Source organism: Aplidium turbinatum, chromosome 16 (genome assembly GCF_918807975.1).
Source record: "Aplidium turbinatum chromosome 16, kaAplTurb1.1, whole genome shotgun sequence".
In the NCBI taxonomy this organism is placed as follows: domain Eukaryota; kingdom Metazoa; phylum Chordata; class Ascidiacea; order Aplousobranchia; family Polyclinidae; genus Aplidium; species Aplidium turbinatum.
Window position 1 is genome coordinate 1,416,729 of NC_137487.1, and position 18,189 is coordinate 1,434,917.

General features: G+C 37.4%; 1 protein-coding gene across 1 annotated transcript in view; it reads left to right on the forward strand.

The window, feature by feature from the left end:
• Positions 1-18,189, forward strand: part of LOC145785375 (fibrocystin-L-like) — a 150,909-nt gene that overhangs the window by 91,515 nt on the left and 41,205 nt on the right. The window contains exons 35-46 of the mRNA XM_082597030.1: positions 4,102-4,216; positions 4,886-5,034; positions 5,505-5,688; positions 5,838-5,988; positions 8,770-8,976; positions 9,287-9,413; positions 9,581-9,748; positions 10,051-10,153; positions 10,724-10,907; positions 11,032-11,204; positions 16,994-17,095; positions 17,879-18,091. Coding sequence (XP_082453156.1) covers positions 4,102-4,216; positions 4,886-5,034; positions 5,505-5,688; positions 5,838-5,988; positions 8,770-8,976; positions 9,287-9,413; positions 9,581-9,748; positions 10,051-10,153; positions 10,724-10,907; positions 11,032-11,204; positions 16,994-17,095; positions 17,879-18,091 — 1,876 coding nt within the window. The remainder of the gene's footprint in view (positions 1-4,101; positions 4,217-4,885; positions 5,035-5,504; positions 5,689-5,837; positions 5,989-8,769; positions 8,977-9,286; positions 9,414-9,580; positions 9,749-10,050; positions 10,154-10,723; positions 10,908-11,031; positions 11,205-16,993; positions 17,096-17,878; positions 18,092-18,189) is intronic.

Here is an 18,189-nt window from a genome sequence, read left to right on the forward strand (position 1 = left end):
GATTCATAGGCTTATTGCTGGCAAATTATACGTAGCCTATGGCATATAGTTACTACTGTTTAAAACCTCTACAGCTTGTTTCACCCTAAAAGGGGAATCATCTTTAACTTTATCAACTTTGGACTTTAATTTTAGACAATAGCATTGATATCCACGAAAATCGTAGTTGTGACCATGCGAACGCAAGCGTAAAGAGCCTCGTTTCCAATTTGATTTCGATTTTTGGTTTCAATATTATTCATTGCCGAAAACGTACATTCGCAAATGTATGTACTTCCAAACATCGAGTGGCCTACAGGTTCAGAACAACATCTTTTAAAAGGGGAAACTTCTTTTTTGACACTATCTTCCAAAAGCTTGTAGGATATTCCTGTTTTTTTGACAGCAAAAACGGATCGTTCTGAAGTTCACATAATTAAAGTTGAAGCTCTGGGGGCTGTGTACTAACTCTCACGCTTATGGGAAAATTTTTTGAACCAAGTGGTATTGTTATGCATCACAAAGGATCATTTACAAAGTATTTTTTGTCAATTTCAATAACAAACAAAAAAAAATTGAAGAGATATTGCTAGAATAAAGCAAAGCTGACTATCAGTTTGCGGGCCAAAAAAAAAACGGAGCTCGACCACGCTGCGTTAAAGAATTATTCTATAAAGCATAAAAATATAAATTTTTGCCATTTTACTCAGCAAAAAAATTTTTTTGTAGTAGTTGTCAGGTTATCTCGTGGATATTTTTGATGTAGATGATTCCTTTCGTCGCTATACTTGCAAAAACAGGAGCCTTACGGGTTATGCGCAGTCAATTTAACCAATATTTTGCGTATTGTTGATGTTTCCTGGTTAGGCTTATGATGGTACAATTTTATACCATACTCTTTCGTGCCATTTTTCATTTATTTCGCCTTAGGTTGTTACTTGTTAGTCTTTTCCATCAATTCTTTAACGTAACAAGAGTGAAACGTTTTTCATTCTTTCGCACATTCATCATTTGATTTTTTGTGATGTTTGCTTTCAGCTTAACTGAAGATGATCTAGCTCAGGGATTCTTAACCACCGGGTCGTGAAATGGTTGTTACCGGGTCGCGAGAACTCATATCAAAATGGCCGTCAAGAGTGCGAGTTGGTTAAAAGCAACCTTAGCCTATGTCCTTAGCCATACAATAAATTGATTACAGAGAAAACAATCGCAGCCATGCACTGAATAGGCTACGTACGCATGAGTATTACCTCTAACTTGTTGTATATCAAAGCAATAACGGATCCAAAAAGAAGCACTTGGTCACGTACCTCCACTCAAAATTGAAAAAAAAAAACATTTTGTAAAATTTTCTCGCTCGTTGCGCTCTCTCAGTCCCATGTCAATCCCCTAACATTCAGAGGCGAGCCTAATATTCAGTCAATACCCTAATATTCAGAGTTTCGTTACCGTACTTTAAAAGTTACTAGTAGCGCGCTACCGGCTACCAATCAATAAAAATGGCGCGCTACACGCTACCGCTACTCGGGCTACAGTAGCGCGAGCTACCGCTACTTTTATCTTAAACTGACACAGGAAACACTCGTGAAGTCAAAATGACGTTGAAAACAAATGCTATCATTTGCTTACACTGCCATTTCAACGCCGTTATAGAAAACACGTTCTGGGTGAAATTTATTGTTATACCTCTTTCAAAACACGAGCATTTAGAAATGCGATAGTCTTGCCCGGTTTGGCTTCAACGCGTCTTTTCCTAGGGAAAAAAGTCTCTCTACCGCAGCACTGGAAGGAATGGTGTGTGCTGTTATACTTAATAAACAACCTTTTTAAATCTGCACTGGAAAAGATCAAGGACTTGTTTCTGTCTGAAATAAAAGTTTTCCACATATGACTTTTCTTTCCGTACCGACGCTTCATGCGATGGCACCAACACACCAACACACCAACACACCAACGCACCAACGCACCAAAACAATCATTCTCGGAGTCGTGACTGGTGTTGGTGTCACTCTTATCGGTATCAACGTGGCTTGATATTTGCCGCAATAGTCGAATGATTTCATGCATTCTTTCATAAAAAGGTCTCTGGTGGCATCGGGAACGCTCGGGTGGCACCGGGAACGCATGGTTTCAGTAGTAAACTTAAAGAATAGTACCGGTGAAGTTTTAAAGGCCCCTTAAAAATCAAGACAGCAGTAGTAATGAAATATTTCAAAGTAAACGTCTTGTTCACTTACTAGGCTACTTCACAAGTAAATTGACCTATGAGGTTAAATGTGCCTTGTATAAGGTATATACTAAAGATGGGAGCACCTCGAATGGATTTTCAAAATGCTCACACAATGCTACACAAACCTTTAACAAATAAATTATTGAAGCCTTCTGTAGTCGTGCAAGAAAATATATTTTAAAAGGAACTTCAGTTTTAAATCAAAACCACTTATTTAAACATCCAAATAAATTCAATTTTAATTTGATAATATTCGTCAAATGCAAGGTGTGTGCCTTGTTTAAAAAATCCTTATTGAGTTTAAACGTGCACTAAAAGCGATCAAACGACGTTAAATTAGCCAGAACTTTCTAGGGAGTAATGCTCCCAGACCTCCGACTTAATAGTTTTCTTTACCGATCTAGACTTCTACATTATCTGTATTTAATGAATCCTGTTTAAGGCGTGTTACTACTATAAAAAATTAGACCGATAAGTAGCATGTCAAACTTGTTTTTCTTATCGCCGGTCCGCGAGGCTTTTTTTCAAAACCGGTAGTTGACAGAAAAAAAAGGTTGGGGGCCGCTGATCTAGCTGCCAGCTGAGCGAAATCGATTTTTAGCTGTTTATGATTTAACTGACTTGTGCGAAAATGAATTTGTTTGCATTGCAAAACATGTAACCGAGTCGTTCATATTAAGCATTGTTGTGGTTTGACACCTGTCAGAAGATATTTCATTCTCTTGATTACTTTACTGCATTGTTGTTTGTTTAAACATTCAAAGCATATAAAACTTATGTAGTTTAATTTAAATTTATAACTTATACGAGAATAGGGGCACAAGCTTTACAAGTGACGTCAAAGGGAGGCGCAATCCAAAAATTTTGAAAACTGTTGTACTAAACAAGCCTTTGAGCATTTTTAGTCCCCAAACAACGCTCAGAATTAATGCATGGTTTCTTTATTGATAAGGAAATTACTATAAACACATCAAACAATGCTTTGAATGTTATTTTCGTTTGTAAGAATGACTCGGATCATGACGATACCCAGCAGCAATAATCGCTCATCATTCCTTTGTTCCAAAAACCTTGGTAGAGTGCCTTCATTGCTTGTATATTGGTTTGGTTTTGAATTTTTATCGTCGGACAGACAAAGCCATTAATTCGTTATTCCTGGTAGTTTTGCATACTTGTAAAAGCTTTTGATGCAGGGCCGTAATACCCTGATGAAATTGTTCACCTTTTGCTTATCACTGACAGCACTAATGGTTAGCAAGGAAAAAATCTAGATGTGAGTGAAGAAAATGTATCTTTAAAATACATGCATCAACCCATCTCTTCATGACTGACATGATTGGCTTCCTTGCCTTCCCGTCCACTTGATCTAAATCTTCAACCACCGGGTGTAAGCCTGGATACGATAAACAAAAAAACATGACTTACAAACAAGTTTTCAACTACCTCCTTACAAAGGTGACATTCTATTGCCCAAAACATCTGCACACAGCAGCCACTGAAATGCTTTCCAAGCACGCAGTTCGTGTGCAGTTAGCGCTTTTTCAAAATCTGGATCTTTCAAAACTTCTCGAATTTGTAGTCCAATGAAGATGCCTTCTTTCATTTTGCTTCGCTTATTTTGAGAAACTTGTTGCAAAGAAATGCTAATTCATTGGAATCGCTTTTCTTCTGCGCTTTGTGTTGTTTACGCTTAAATGAAATATTGGTAAACCTGGTTATGCTACAACAAAGTACACACCATGTCTAGCCTCTATTAGCTTAAGAAGTCATGCATATTAAAGAGACGGAAGGAAAGTTAAATTTAAACAAAAAATAGAGTTGTACGATCGTGCAAGGCATGGTCATCACCACCTGCTTGTGCTGAAACCTAATTGTCGAGATATTATTGTCAGGGTCTGCCTGGAGGATCTGGTATGTGGGTCTCCAATGCGAGGTTCATCAACTTGGGCCTTGCACTCACAATTGGCTCCAGAAGTAGCGACGGAGGAAACTACATTTTCTTCGACGGTACGATTCTTGTTAGGAAAACTTGTTGCCGATCAGTCATGCTGTTTCTATTTTTTATGGCTCTAGGATTAAAGCTGGTTTGCTTATTGGAATCACCCAACCATTAAAGCATGTGTGGTGACCAATGATTTCATTGCATTCTACAAAATCTACATACTGTAATTGCACCGGGTATAATTTTAAAATATCACATTATTTTGATAAACCGTCGTAAAATGAAATATAACCTAATTAAAATCTTTATTGCAAATAAAAAAAAAAATGCTTTGATATTGAAAGAAATGTACAAAATGTAGATTCAATGAGTTGTACTTCAAACTCAAACATTGAACTTTTAATCTCAACAACCAAATTACTCAGCTCGGCCTGTTGATGATTTCGATTGAAACAAATAATTCTTCCTAAAATCCAGGTTAACACCATCATGTGCTATTCAAATCGTTTCCTCCGCACATTGCAGCTTTTGTTAACTACTTGTACCAAGCATACGACAAGTGATCCCTCATATAAATGTTGTTTCCTTTAACTGGAGAGAAGTGTTTTTGAATTCGGGGCAGTCCTGCCGAGTCTGAGTTAGAAATTTCAGTTTATCCACCTGACAAACAGTTTTGCTTTCATCTTGCAAACACTAAGTTTGTGTCTAAACATACATTATGCTTTTATTTGCAGGCTTCAGTTTCGTAGACACCCCCGTTAGATTGAGATGGGGATGGGCGCAGCACGCTGTCATCATCGACAGAGACGGATCGCTTTCTGGAGCGGAACCGATGACGTTGGTCGCTCCTTATTCGGGATTGTTCAATACAACCCTTTGTCCGGTATGACGTCACAAACATAATTGAAGCAACCTTGATATTGGCTTAGTCACTAAGTCTCGGTGTGTAATGACTGCAGTTCTATAGCACTCTTTGCTGGGCTTATGCGATGCAAATAGTTGTCTTGAATAGTTCTATTGTATTTAAATAGTACTTTTATATAAATGAATTGTTCTCAATTGAAAGCAACGTCACATAAACCAATTTTTTAAGTGGAAAGGTTACGAACTTATACTTTTGGAAATTAATAAATCAAACTGTTCCACCACAGGCACACATTCCCAACAAAGTCACATGTGTGTAAGTGCACTGCGCCTCTTCCATTGGGCTCTTTCATATCGAAAGCCAACACCCCACTGTCGAATGGTTTACATTTGTTACAATTTCTGGTTTGTTTTTGGCGTTTGATTGAAAATTACTTGGACATGATTGGCCAGCTAAATCCGGCCAATGAACAAGTTGTTTTGTAACAGAAAGTGGAAGGCCAGAAACTATCTAGCGGGGTTCCATCGGTGCTGTGTCCCCCGGGAGTTAAGCTGCATAGAATGACGTTCTCTGGGACCCCAGAAAACTTCCATGAACGAAGCCTCGTTGTCAGCAACCAACACGGAAACACAACTAGCTCGTTCTTAAAGATAGCAGATGGTTACGCTAAAGGTGAGTGGGAACAGCAAATGAGATTGTGACGTTGTATAAGATTTGTTTGTGTTCATGTGGTTAATGATTGTTGTCACATAATGACGCTTAATCAACTTAAAAGTGTGATGCCTCATGTTGGAATGCTAAAGCTTGTTCTGCTGGTTCAGGGTGGACAGCGCTCCTGCCCAGCAAGGAGGAATATCGGATAGTCATCAGAGGCAAGACCTTCACCAACTTCACGTATTCCATGGCAATCTACGATATGTCTCCTGGTTCCTACCTGTTTGTCAACCACTCTCTCAACCAGCGACCAGACGTGTAAGTTGCTTCCTCGTCTACTTGTTGCCATCACTGCAGTTATTATATTGGCTGGTGTAGTAAGCGCGCCATCTAGTGCTGAGATAAACCAGTAAGTCACATAATTATAAGTCTTCTTCTTCGTGTGGTACAGCAGCCCAGAGCATCACTCAAACTACTGTTCTATCGATGAACTCGACCAGGTCTCGTGCAGAGCATTTTAATTTCAGTCCAGGGCATTCGAGCAGATGTTGTATTGTTTGCTCTTGTCCGCATTCGCAATTAGTCTATTCTGAAGGGGGATTTTCAAACTGTGTGCAGCGAGAGGCTGGAAACTTGAATGCTGAAACCGTAAGCGCGAAGCTTCAAACTATTAATTTAGTTTAGAAGGGGGCATATTTTCTTCAGTGTTACTGTAGGCTACAGTAAATCTGCGTAAATCGAGGCTGCCCAACAAGTCGATCGCGTGATCTGTAGAAAAATTAAAAGTCAAAAGTTTTTTTTTCCTAAAGTGGCTTCCAATTAATTGTCTGGCGTATTGAATAAATCGGCGAGTTCGATGTGTTTAGTGTAGAGCTGCAGTGTGTGGGTAAAAGTGTAGCCAACAATATGAGCTCCTTGAACTCGTTAAAAAGTAAAGTGCAGCTCTGCCGTAATTTTGGTAAACCTACTATCCGCCATTTGCCAAACATGACTTTTTTGCATTTTTCTACGTTTAACCCTTAGAAGGTTGGGCTCCTGGAGTCTTGCTCAGTTTGGGGGGTCTGTCGATTCTTCTTATGCTTTAGGAGTGATATCTCTGTTATTTTTTAAGGCACGGTTTCAAAATTTGGGAATCACTTTGATTCACTACATAATCTCAATTTGAATCTATATTTTTCATGCAAAATAATATAATAATGCAAAATAACATATAATAATGCAAAATAACATATAAATAGAGTATGAAATATTTCTGAGGATGTGCTGAGAAATGCCTTATATCTCTCAATTTATAACCTTTATTCGCTCAAAATTTCAGCTCAATAGAGGTGAATAAAAGTTAGAAAAAGTCAAGAAATCTCATAGTCGCAGCCTCAGTGGTTTTAAAAATACATCTGTTGATACAAAAAAGTTGAATTAACAGCCCCCCCCCCAAACCTTCAAAGGGTTAAAGACTTCATGCATCTCCTGACAAAAACTTGTGCCCCAATGTTGTATGGTTTTTAAGACAATTGGTTGTGTAAAACCTAACCTAACATTTTCAAGAATAAATTTCTGAAACCTAACATACTCGTCTACTCCAATCACGTAACAGGATATCGTCACGTGACAGGTAAAATTTCAGCAGCATTGCAGCAGGCTACTTCACCACATCTTACATCTCTTAGGTTGCGTGAAGCGGATTTAAAAGCGTTCGATCAGTGGCGGCTCGTCCATAGAAACTGCAAAACTGCAGCACCCCCTGCACATTTCAGTATTTTATTTTTTTTATTAATTTAACGTTTTTTTTCGTGTTCTCTATAGATCCTACCGACTGGAAGTTTCATAATTTCTGGGTTTTAAAAAATATGATGATTTTTTAAGTCTTGTATTTGGCAGCTCTGAACTGCAAGCCCTGCAGTTGCGATCTTATAAAAGAAGAACAAAGAGAAATTGTGACGTCATATTTTGGCTGAGGTTGCTTCAAATCCCACAATTTCGAACTGCAAATTTTGCAGTTGCTGGTCACGTGGTCAGGCTAGCTACTGTTGCAAATACTGTTGTTTTCAAGCACGATATTAGGTGGCTGCGACTGATGCTGTTACATGGGTAGACTAATGTGCTTTGCTTTCTGCACAAAAAGATAAAGCTTAGACTAGGTTTTCATTAGTGTTGTTAAATTAAATTTAAGTAAAGCTCTACCAATAAATTTTTGTAGTTACCAAACCTGGTGGATTTTTTATAAACTAAATGTAACCTAGGTTCATTGTTAACTTACGATAATAAGTTAAGGCCAAAGGTCACATGCTAAAACAGCCTATTTAAACTTGATGAACATCAGGAAATTAAGTGCTCAAATAGCCTCAGAATTCATAAAATACCACTAAAATAAGGTAAAATTTTATGGGGGTCATGTCCCTAGACCCCTTGGCATCGCGCCTTTGGCGCTCGCTCTTTCACGTATAGGCTACTTCCGGTTGCAGCACCCCCTGCTATAAATACCACGAGCCGCCACTGCGTTCGATAATGTAGATTGGGCTAAGATGTTGTTAAGCACTAGTTAAGCTTAATTACATAGGCTAGCCCATGACTAACTAAAGATACGGCCTGCGGATTTGTCACATTTTACAGAACTTTTCAGATTTTGCTAACTTTGAGCGAATGTTTAAATTAATTATTCTAAAAATTATATTTTTACGCTTTCTTTACTGTTTTCCCCAGATGACACAATAGGTTGTAACATCCTCACATGTTGAAAAACAAAGAAAATTTGATTTCGAAGATTTTAGTCAGACTGTTAATTTTTCAGTAACAGTCTGATTGAGCGTTTTTCAACTTACTTTTTCTCATTTGTGACTTTGTTACCGTCTTTGTCATTATCTATTATACTTTGCATACAGTGCACTGTGCAGTGTGCAGTGTGCAATACAAATTTGATAATGATTGTCTAAAACTGAAGATTTTCATTGTTGAAACCGAATTTGGCTTTCAGATATTATAGCGTTTTACTTCTCGTCCAATGAATTGCCCATTCATACACATGTTCAATGTAAACAGTTCTCGAGATGTTATCACCAATCCGAAGTCGTTGACGTTAATGGTACTACATTGTTGCTTCAGGATTTCCCTGAACGGACGACACCCCCACTCGGTTGAGAACTCTTCAGCTATCAGTCCATCCAACGCGAACCTGGCTTGGCATTACGATCAAAACACTCAAACTGTGAAATACTTGGTCAAAGTTAATGGGGCGAAGCGCAAGCGGAGAGATCTTGAAACTTTGTCATACAAGGGAACAACTCGAGGCATCTCCGCCGTCATGTACAGGTGACCAAGGGTGGCGTCTTATATCACAATTCTCACTACAAATTATTTAATGGCCTCTTAATTGTATGAATAATAAAAAAGCGTATTGTTTCTTGCTGTATGCAACACACGTTTTTATCATGTCTAGCTTGGCTCACAAGCATAAGCTATGTCCATTATCTTCTTGCGTAAAATATTCGAGTCTTTGTAATCTCATGACAATCCACCATCCAAAGAGAGATGTGTAGGTGAAAAGCCAAAAGAACAGTCTCATTTAATCCCTGACGTATGTGTTGTGATAAAGTGAATGAAAACAAGAATTGTTGTTTAGATGTTTGTATGAGGATTGCAAACCTCCAGCGAACCCTTATGACCCGCCACCTCCACCGCGTAATCCCCCGACAGTGATCAGGTTGTGGTCGGAAAGCGACAACCCGTGCATGGAATGGCCCGATAAGGTTGGTCAGTGAGAAGTTACCTGGTGACCATGTAAATAATTTTGTAAAACTTATATTTCAAACGTTCAACCGGACAAACATGAAATGGGTTTGTTTTTAAACCTTCATTTTCTTGTAACTGCAGCCAAAAATGTATAACTGGTTAGATGAACATTTTGGCATTGTAGGACACAGTTGTCATCAAACGCTTCATCACTGGCGAGAACGATACCATGGAATTGTGCTGGGTGGAGGTGGACGTCTCAGATATCCACGTCATTAACATTACCATTGAAGGAACTCTGCAATTTCTGAAACACGACGTTAAAGTTTCAGCAATCTACATTATGGTTCAGGTGAGAATGCTGGCCACCCGAATTGCTTGGCAGTGTCGCTGGCGATGGGAGTGTCCCATGCCAATTACATTGAAACAACGCAAGGTTTTTCGCTAACAAAATAAATGAAAAAAAGCTTGCAAAGGAATTTATTCTCTTCATTTTCTTAAAAAAGGATTTTAATTTATTCAAAGTATCCAAATTGCTTCAGCAACAGATTCAGATGATTAAAAGACTACAAACTATTTTGGTAAGCCGAGGCGTTTGAAGTTGCAGTATAACAACTATCCAGTAACGATTATATTTCCAATTAATTGTCACAGGGCGGTAGGATAGTGGCTGGGTTTTCTGACAAGGAATTCTTCTCGAAACAATTGGTAATTGAACTGCGAGGAAACACGAGCACACCAACGTGGGATCTCCCAGGTGAGGATCCATGCTTGCAAACCATCGCGATGTGATTGGTTTATTTTGTTATAAGTATAATAACGCAGAGGGTAAAAAACAAGTAAAACCACGGCACATATTGGAAAAAGTAACATTTACAAAGCAATATCAAATAAGAAAGACTGTCCTGTAGAAGACATGCGTGCTGCAAATGGGAAGCTGCGAAGTGACCTGAGTCCTGGGAGGTATTCGAGTCAAGCAGCCACCCTCAGCTATGTTGATAAACGTAAAGGAAGTAAAATGCGATTGTATCGTGATCCTTGCTTTGTGTATAGTTGCGCCGAAGATACAATTAGGATATCAGTGTAATCCGTGACAATTAAAATACTTCAGCAAAGACAAAAAGCTACAAATTGCCTGATGAGTGATGACTGTAACAAAATCCTTGTGTTCATAAGCAATCGTATGTTGTGGCAGTGCATAAGTTTTTTAAACACTGAAGGCAACATTTCAAATCAAAGCCTTAGCTTCACTTTGATGGGTGTTCGTCGGGAAACAAACATAAACATTATATTTTCGGCAATGTCTGCACGATGAATATTTTTTCAGGAATAAGTTTGGGGGCAAAAGGACTCGGTTGTTACGGGGGTTGCGATTTCCATGGTAAAAGCCACAACGTGTACTGGACACAGCTGGCAGAGACCGCTCAACCTGGAGAATCCGTTATCCTACTGATGCAAGAGGTGGATTGGGAAGTCCAAGATGAAATCGTGATAACAACCACAGGATATAGGTGAGTACAGTATATACACTTAGAATTGTATATGAATGTTTAAAATTTTATACGTTTGAATTAACGGCGACACCTAGAGATCGAACATCACCACTATCTTTCACCACTGATTGACGCACTTTAGGTCCGCTGAAACCGAGAAGCACGTGATTGCTAAAAAAGGAAACGATTCCCGGACGATTACACTGCAACGTCCGCTGCAGTACAGACACATGGGGCAGAGCTACAGGGTTGGTGAGCATGAGTACGAGATGAGAGCTGAAGTTGGACTATTATCAAGAAATATCATCATTAAAGGTATAGAGCCTAAATCTTTTTGAAAAGTTTTGCATTAAAGCAACTGCTCCATTTTTTTACTTACCAAAAACTAAAAAGTGCATACGACTTGTGCTTAATCAATTATCGAACATTAGTGCAAGTAGTGGTGAATCAAGAGTTCAACTTCTTCTTGATGTAAAGATTAAAAACTATCCTGTTGACGGTGACGTCAGCGAGTGTGGGAAGAACTCGTTGATGATAAACAGGCAACTCGGCAATTTTCCCCTGCTTAGCTGCAATTTGTCTTCTTCAAATGAAATTAAATATGAAAAACAAGATAGAATGAAGCTCTATTCATAACAGGAATAAAGTCGCGAAACGATGGACATGTTATATATCCTATGTTATCCTATATCCATGTTACATATTATATATCCTGCAATTAAAGTGAAGGTCACCAGATCCACTGCATTCGGCAGCAATAGAGCGCAACATAGTGTACGACATTAAAGTTATGCCTCCAAGCACGGCCTATCGCACGACGCAAATGAAAGCACTCATTTTCAATTTTAGCTACTTGTACTCAGATAGCTCACTTGCATGCAATTGCCAAATGACTGATGAAAAGAATCTGCTAATCTGGAAGAACTTAGTAGGCCTAAGCCATTTCTTACGGAAATTGAATTCTGTCAAGTTTTGAACTTACACTGTTTTTCTGCATCTATTAATCAACTCAAAATATGTGAAATAATTTCCTTTTGGTAGGTATAGCCTACTCGGCAAAATTTATCTAGCCTCTTATTCATAGGCGTAGCCAGGGGGGGGAGAAAGGGGCCATGGCCCCCCCCCAAATTTTCGAAGTTTGGATTCCGAAGTTGAGCCCTTTGTTGAAAATATAATCAAATTTGTAGAAATTTATAACGTTTTCCAAGACATCTGGCTATTAACACCCCAAGGACTTGTTTTAGACACACAGAAAGACACCAATAAATTTTGCAAATCGTAAATCGCGCAAAATTTACTGGATTTACGTTTCTTTTAACTAATTTGTGGAAGCAATTTCAGAATGGCTTATTCTGTTAGGTTTTTCTGTAGCTGAGTTTTTGGTGTTCTCTAATTTTAGCCGCAGATGTTGCCCGTTCGTGTGTAAGAGCTACCTTTAATAAGTTAATAGCTGTTTATCTGCTAATAAATTTCATACAAATATTACCCTAAAAGTGTTTCCAGAAAGCGCTATAATCCAATATTCAAGTGTAATTTTGCAAAAATTTTCCGGGGGAGCATGCCCCGGACCCCCCTAAAAAATGCGTGCCTTCGGCACGCTTTAACCCCCACCAGTTTCATTGCTTCCCCTTGCTCAAGCCACCAGGATACGCTACTGCACATCAGGTGCACATACGTACATACGCCACTGCACATAAATCAAACGCTTTGTCGTTCTCTTCAATTCATCAAATATTTGGCCCCCCCCAAATTTTTTTCCTGGCTACGCCACTGCTCTTATTCATTAACTACAGACAGGGACAAAACAGTTTTTTGTGTTTTTTTGAATAGGGCTATTGCTTTCAGTCTCATTAGGTTTTTCCAGATCATAGGAGAGAGACGGCATAAAAGCGCATGGTTTTTTGTAGAATTATAAAATTTCCATCATTTACAGTGCTAGCATCAGTGGCAAAACAGATTTCATTCAATACATTTGTTACGTCATGAAAGTTCAAAAATAGTCTAAACCAGTTGAATGTTCTGGAAGCAAAACTTTTGAATTGTTTTCAAAAAATATTCGGCTTTAAGTCAAGTATAGACCACAGCAGGGCGAAGGCTATCATTTTCTTGTTTTATTGTCACATGTGTAGTTAGTGTTTCCAATTGAAGACAAATCAAAGGTGATTTTACACTGTATCTAATCCCTCCTTCACTTCGTAGCTTTGCCAAGGGGAAACTTGTAGGCTGTGCTGTAAACCTGGAATGATGACCAGGTGATGAAATAAAAAAGTCATAAGCAAATGAATTTTGTTCATGGTTTAAACAGTAATCTACTTACCGAAATGAAAAAAGAAGAAACAGTTTGCATGCTTAATAGAATGACCTCGTACTGATCAATAGCAGATTAATATAAATCAACTTCATTTTCAAAAACTACGATGTCGTAAACTATCTCTGTCACCAGTTACTTGAATTGTGTAGCCTATATTTTTTAGACATTGCTTCAACAACCAGACGCTTAGTTATCGATAGAAACATCTTGTTTTCAGTGATGATTAAATTACTGTGTAGACTAATAAATAATCAAGGCCTGGAGACACATTAAGTTGGAAAAATTTGATAAAAGGATTTGTTTGTGGTTACTGCAAAGAAATATTTTTCAAAATTGATCAAGAATTGTTGAAGAAAAAGCGATTTGAAGAAATGTTAAAAAATTGCTGAAACAACAAGTGGATAAAGACATGAATTCAATTCAATTCAATTTATTTTTCTTTGTCAGAATGCAAAAGAAATGATATTGTGAAAAAGAAATACAGTAACAAAACCAACAAAAGGAAAAGGTGGCAAAACCTTAATGGTTTAAGACTTGCATGAAAGGATCTAATATTTCGGTATATCATCGACAAATATTGTTAAGCACGGCCACCAAACCGGATAGCCTACTTTAAAACAAGTAGATGAATTAGTTAAGAATCAGTCGCCTCCTCGTTCCTGAAACAACTGGAGCGTCAATTCCAGGGTTGTCAGATTGGAATAATTGATTCCAGATCTGGAATCAAAACGAACTGTCTAGTAGAGAAAAAAAATGTCTGGAATCTGGAATAATTTTTAGAAGCAAATTGGGATTATTTAGACATGTCTAGATTGTTTCGGTAATTGTCTTTTTTTCATTGCATTTAGTAGCTGCAACGCGTGCGCGTAACTTTCTGCCCTAGTTCCGTCTCTTTCTTTGAAACTTTGTTGCTGAATTGCACGCTCTCTGGCGCGAAAGCCTGTCTGTGAGAAGTGTGACGCAACCTAGTTAGCTGACAGGACTTTCCGCACACTTAACACTGGGTTATATTTCCATGTATGTTAAGTTTACTTTTAATCATTATGTTTTTAGGTTGTTACAGAATACAGTACCGTAGTTATTGTTAAGTACCGGTACGGTATTTATTGATTTTCATATTTTGTTGCATCGAAGAAGTTAGATAAGAAGTTCAAAAATCCAAGCGTATGTGAAGTTTATTGTAGGAAGAATATGGCTCTACGCAGTGGCGTATCCTGGTGGGTTGAGCAAGGGATTGAAGGGAAGCAATAAAACTCATGGGGGGTAAGAACGTTTTGAAGACACGCGTATTCTAGGGGGTCCGAGGGCATGCCCCCTGGAAAAATTTTGCAAAATTACACTCAAATAATGGATTATAGTGCTTTCTGGAAACACTTTTAGGGTAGGCTCGCTTGAAAACGTTCTATTTCAATGAACATTATGACTGAATGTACCGTATTAATTATCACCATTGTCATGTACAGCGCCCAGGAGCATAGTTTGACTGTGGATGTGGCGCTATATAAATATTGTTATTATTATTATTATTATTATTAGGCTAATATTTGTATGTACGGTATGATATTTTTTAGCAGATGTACAGCGATTAACTTATCAAAGGTAGCTCTTACACAAACAGGCAAAAACTGGGCAAGGCTTCTCAGCAGGAGGCAACCCTACGTACATTTTTCAAGAATTCTAATGATATAAAGAAAAAAACAGTTGCTCTTTCACTTGCTGTGTTCATTTGTTAGCATACATCGTTTACACTGCCGACCATTTGACAAACTTTTTCAACAAGCACGCAGGCACAGATATAAAATTGGGGTGAACAAAGGCTACAAAACTTGATAAAAAATGTGCTGGCATCATTTTATCGTAGGGATATTTTCATTTCAACATGAAGATTCTCACCACTACTTATTGTAAGTTATATCATATTTACATTACAATATAGCCTATATATTATATTTACATATTTACACTGCGTATTTAATGGTATTTTGTTTTAGACTTAAAATGAAATGTCTAGAATAAATTTAGAATAATTTAGAATCAAACTGACATGCAATCTGGAAGGGAAGGCTACAACTAATCTGACAACCCTGGTCAATTCTTAAAGCAATGAGAACACGACTGAACCCAACAACATCACAAAAACAAACTAATACACACATATTGTAATTACGTAACGGACTATCAAAACAAGCACTAACTCATTTACAGATCAATGATATCAAGTAGCCTATAGATTGCAGAACAAATACACAATATGGCAGCTCATTATCAAGATAAAATACCGTAGTTAAAAAAAGCTTGTTTTTTAAATTAATTTCCTGCACATGTAAGAGCATAAAAAGTGTGATGATATAGCAGCGTGTTTTTGGTATTGCCAATAAGAGTTGAATCATCTTTCATAGCGTCAGTGAGGGATGGAGTGGGCTTACAAATGGAAATTGACTTTTGTAAAAAGTAAACTGTTCTAGACAAATTTGCAATTCACTATGATTAAAATAGAACTTTAAATTATACTAAATTTTTATTATTAAACTGTCACTAAACAAAGGTTCATTACTAGCCTCCTGTGTTTTGAAAGTAGTGTTGCCAGACGTGCTTAGAACAATTATAATGTACTGAAATTCGTATCATCGTAACTGTATTTTGTAGACTTAATTTTTTGTGCAAACTGTTAGAACAATAATATTTCTTCTTAATTTGCTTTTAAATACTTGTTTTTAACTTTTTATCACTTATGGCTACCTTTTGGTGACATTGTAAATCGATTTAAATTACAAAAAAATTGTTTTATTTGTGATTTTCATAAAGCTTTGAAAATTTTGAATTAAATTTGATTAATCCAACCTTATCTAAAAAAAAGTAAATAGCACTTATGGTTTTTTTTTTATTACGCCTAATTGTATCTCACTTTTTATTATTTTGTTTTTCTGAATTCATATGGTCACACTGAGCCTTTTTCATGTAGCTTTTTGTCACTCTGACTCATCCCTTTATGACATCACACTTTCATTTTGTTAATTGTCTTGAGACTTCATAATTTAAATTTTTAAAAGCTTGGGAAACTTTTCACGTCTTGAATTTGGTAAAAGTTTAAATCGCCCTTGTTGCAAGTGTGAATAACTTAATAAAAGTTTGCACGTTTTTGTTTTCTTGAAAAACTAAGATAAAAAAATGTAATAGGGCTATGTAGCCTATGTATTTTTTTAAATATTTAATCGCATTTTTGTTTTTTTTTCTAAATTTGTGCGGTCACTCTGAGCCGGTTTCGTGTAATTTTGCCTTGCTGAGTCTCTTATAGCATCACTTTTTTTTAAATGCTTTTGATGACTCACAAAGCGAAAGTTCAGGAAACTTGTCACCTTTTGGATTTTTTTCTTTATGTTAATAAGTTTAATCGCCCTTGCACTTGTAAGTGTTAATTGTAATTATAGGACTATTTTCCCAAAAATTAAACTTTTTTTTTCTATTTCGCTTCTAGGTTTGGTGGCTGTGCAATTTTAAGATACTGGTAACACTGTTTTATCGATGTATATTTTAAACTTTTGGGTTTTGCCATCTTTCCCTTTTATTGGTGTCAAATTCGTATGTTTACTTTGCCGTTTTGTACATATTTGCGCCAGCAGCAAAAAATAAATTGAATTGAATAGTATTGTTTTGATTTTATCGTGATGCAGATTTATTGTTGCCGCATAATCATCAACTGCACAACAACCGTCGTTTGAAACCATGGTTGGTTAACTTGGTTCTGCTATCGACACGTTACTGAATAATTGTTTAACCAATTTCTTTTCCAAAGGGGCAAATTACTTTGATGATAAAACTGACATGGAGGCAGATGGATTCGGTGCCAGGGTTATCGTGGGTAACAACCAGGCTCCAGATGGGGCAAACGTTGAAGGTGATGTTGCAGTGCTATTTAGGTTATTTAGATTCTAGGCCATCATATAAGCTTTAGGCCGCTGATCACATTTAAGTGAAGGTTGTGAAAGAAAATTTCGACGGACTTGTACTTAGCTGTACAGTGTGAGCTATAGCTTCAGGTTGAAACATAATCTGATATGACCTTGTTGTGACATGTATTTTCTCTAAAGACTTTCATACCATCAATTGCGGTGATTGCTAGAAGAAATGAAATAATTCTTTTGAAGGTCGTCGGCTGGCTAGACGTTAACATACTGATATAAAAGTATGAAAAGTCTTTTCTAAACATCCATGTCTTTCTCTTAAAAGTAACCCGGATGTGGTGAATAACCTCTTTAGAATTAGTGTGTGAGGGTAGTTCAATGGTTTATACCAAAACCGTTAAAATTTTATTTCTTGGTGAAGTTTCTTTCAAAGTTTAAAATCATTATCATTTTCAGCCTCCTATGATTTACATGATTATGTGCTAGTTGGTACCAATTGGTTGTATTGCATTTAGTTTAAAATACGTGATAACAAATCGTGACAACGTGACAACATACGTGACAACGTGACATTATTACACATAAAGTTTAAAATACGTGACAACGAATCCGCTACGATGTTAAATAGTTGATTGAATTCCATCCTATTTAACTATGTAGTATAGAGGCGGATTTGGCTGAGAATATTGTCTAAGTGATTTTGTAGGAAAGGTATAAAAGCGATTTTGTTCATGGCTCGTTTCTTGAAATGTTCACGTTTTCACGTTTGATCACAGGTTGGGCTCGTTTCCGGAATGTCGAATTTTTCAAGACAGGTCAAATTGGTAGCTACTCCCTCCAGTGGTGGGATACAGGTCTTGTGACAACATCGAAACCGTCCTTTGTGGTCGGTTGCGCCTTCCACGAAGGATACGCGACTGCCATCGGTGTTTCCCTGGCCGACGAAATGAACATAACAGACAACATTGTTCATCGTACAACGGATGATGGTCAGTGATCTCAATAATCGCTATATTATAACAATGATAAAGCTTTGGTAGAGAGTTCGCTTTGTAAAACCATATGGAGACAAAACAAACTAACTTCA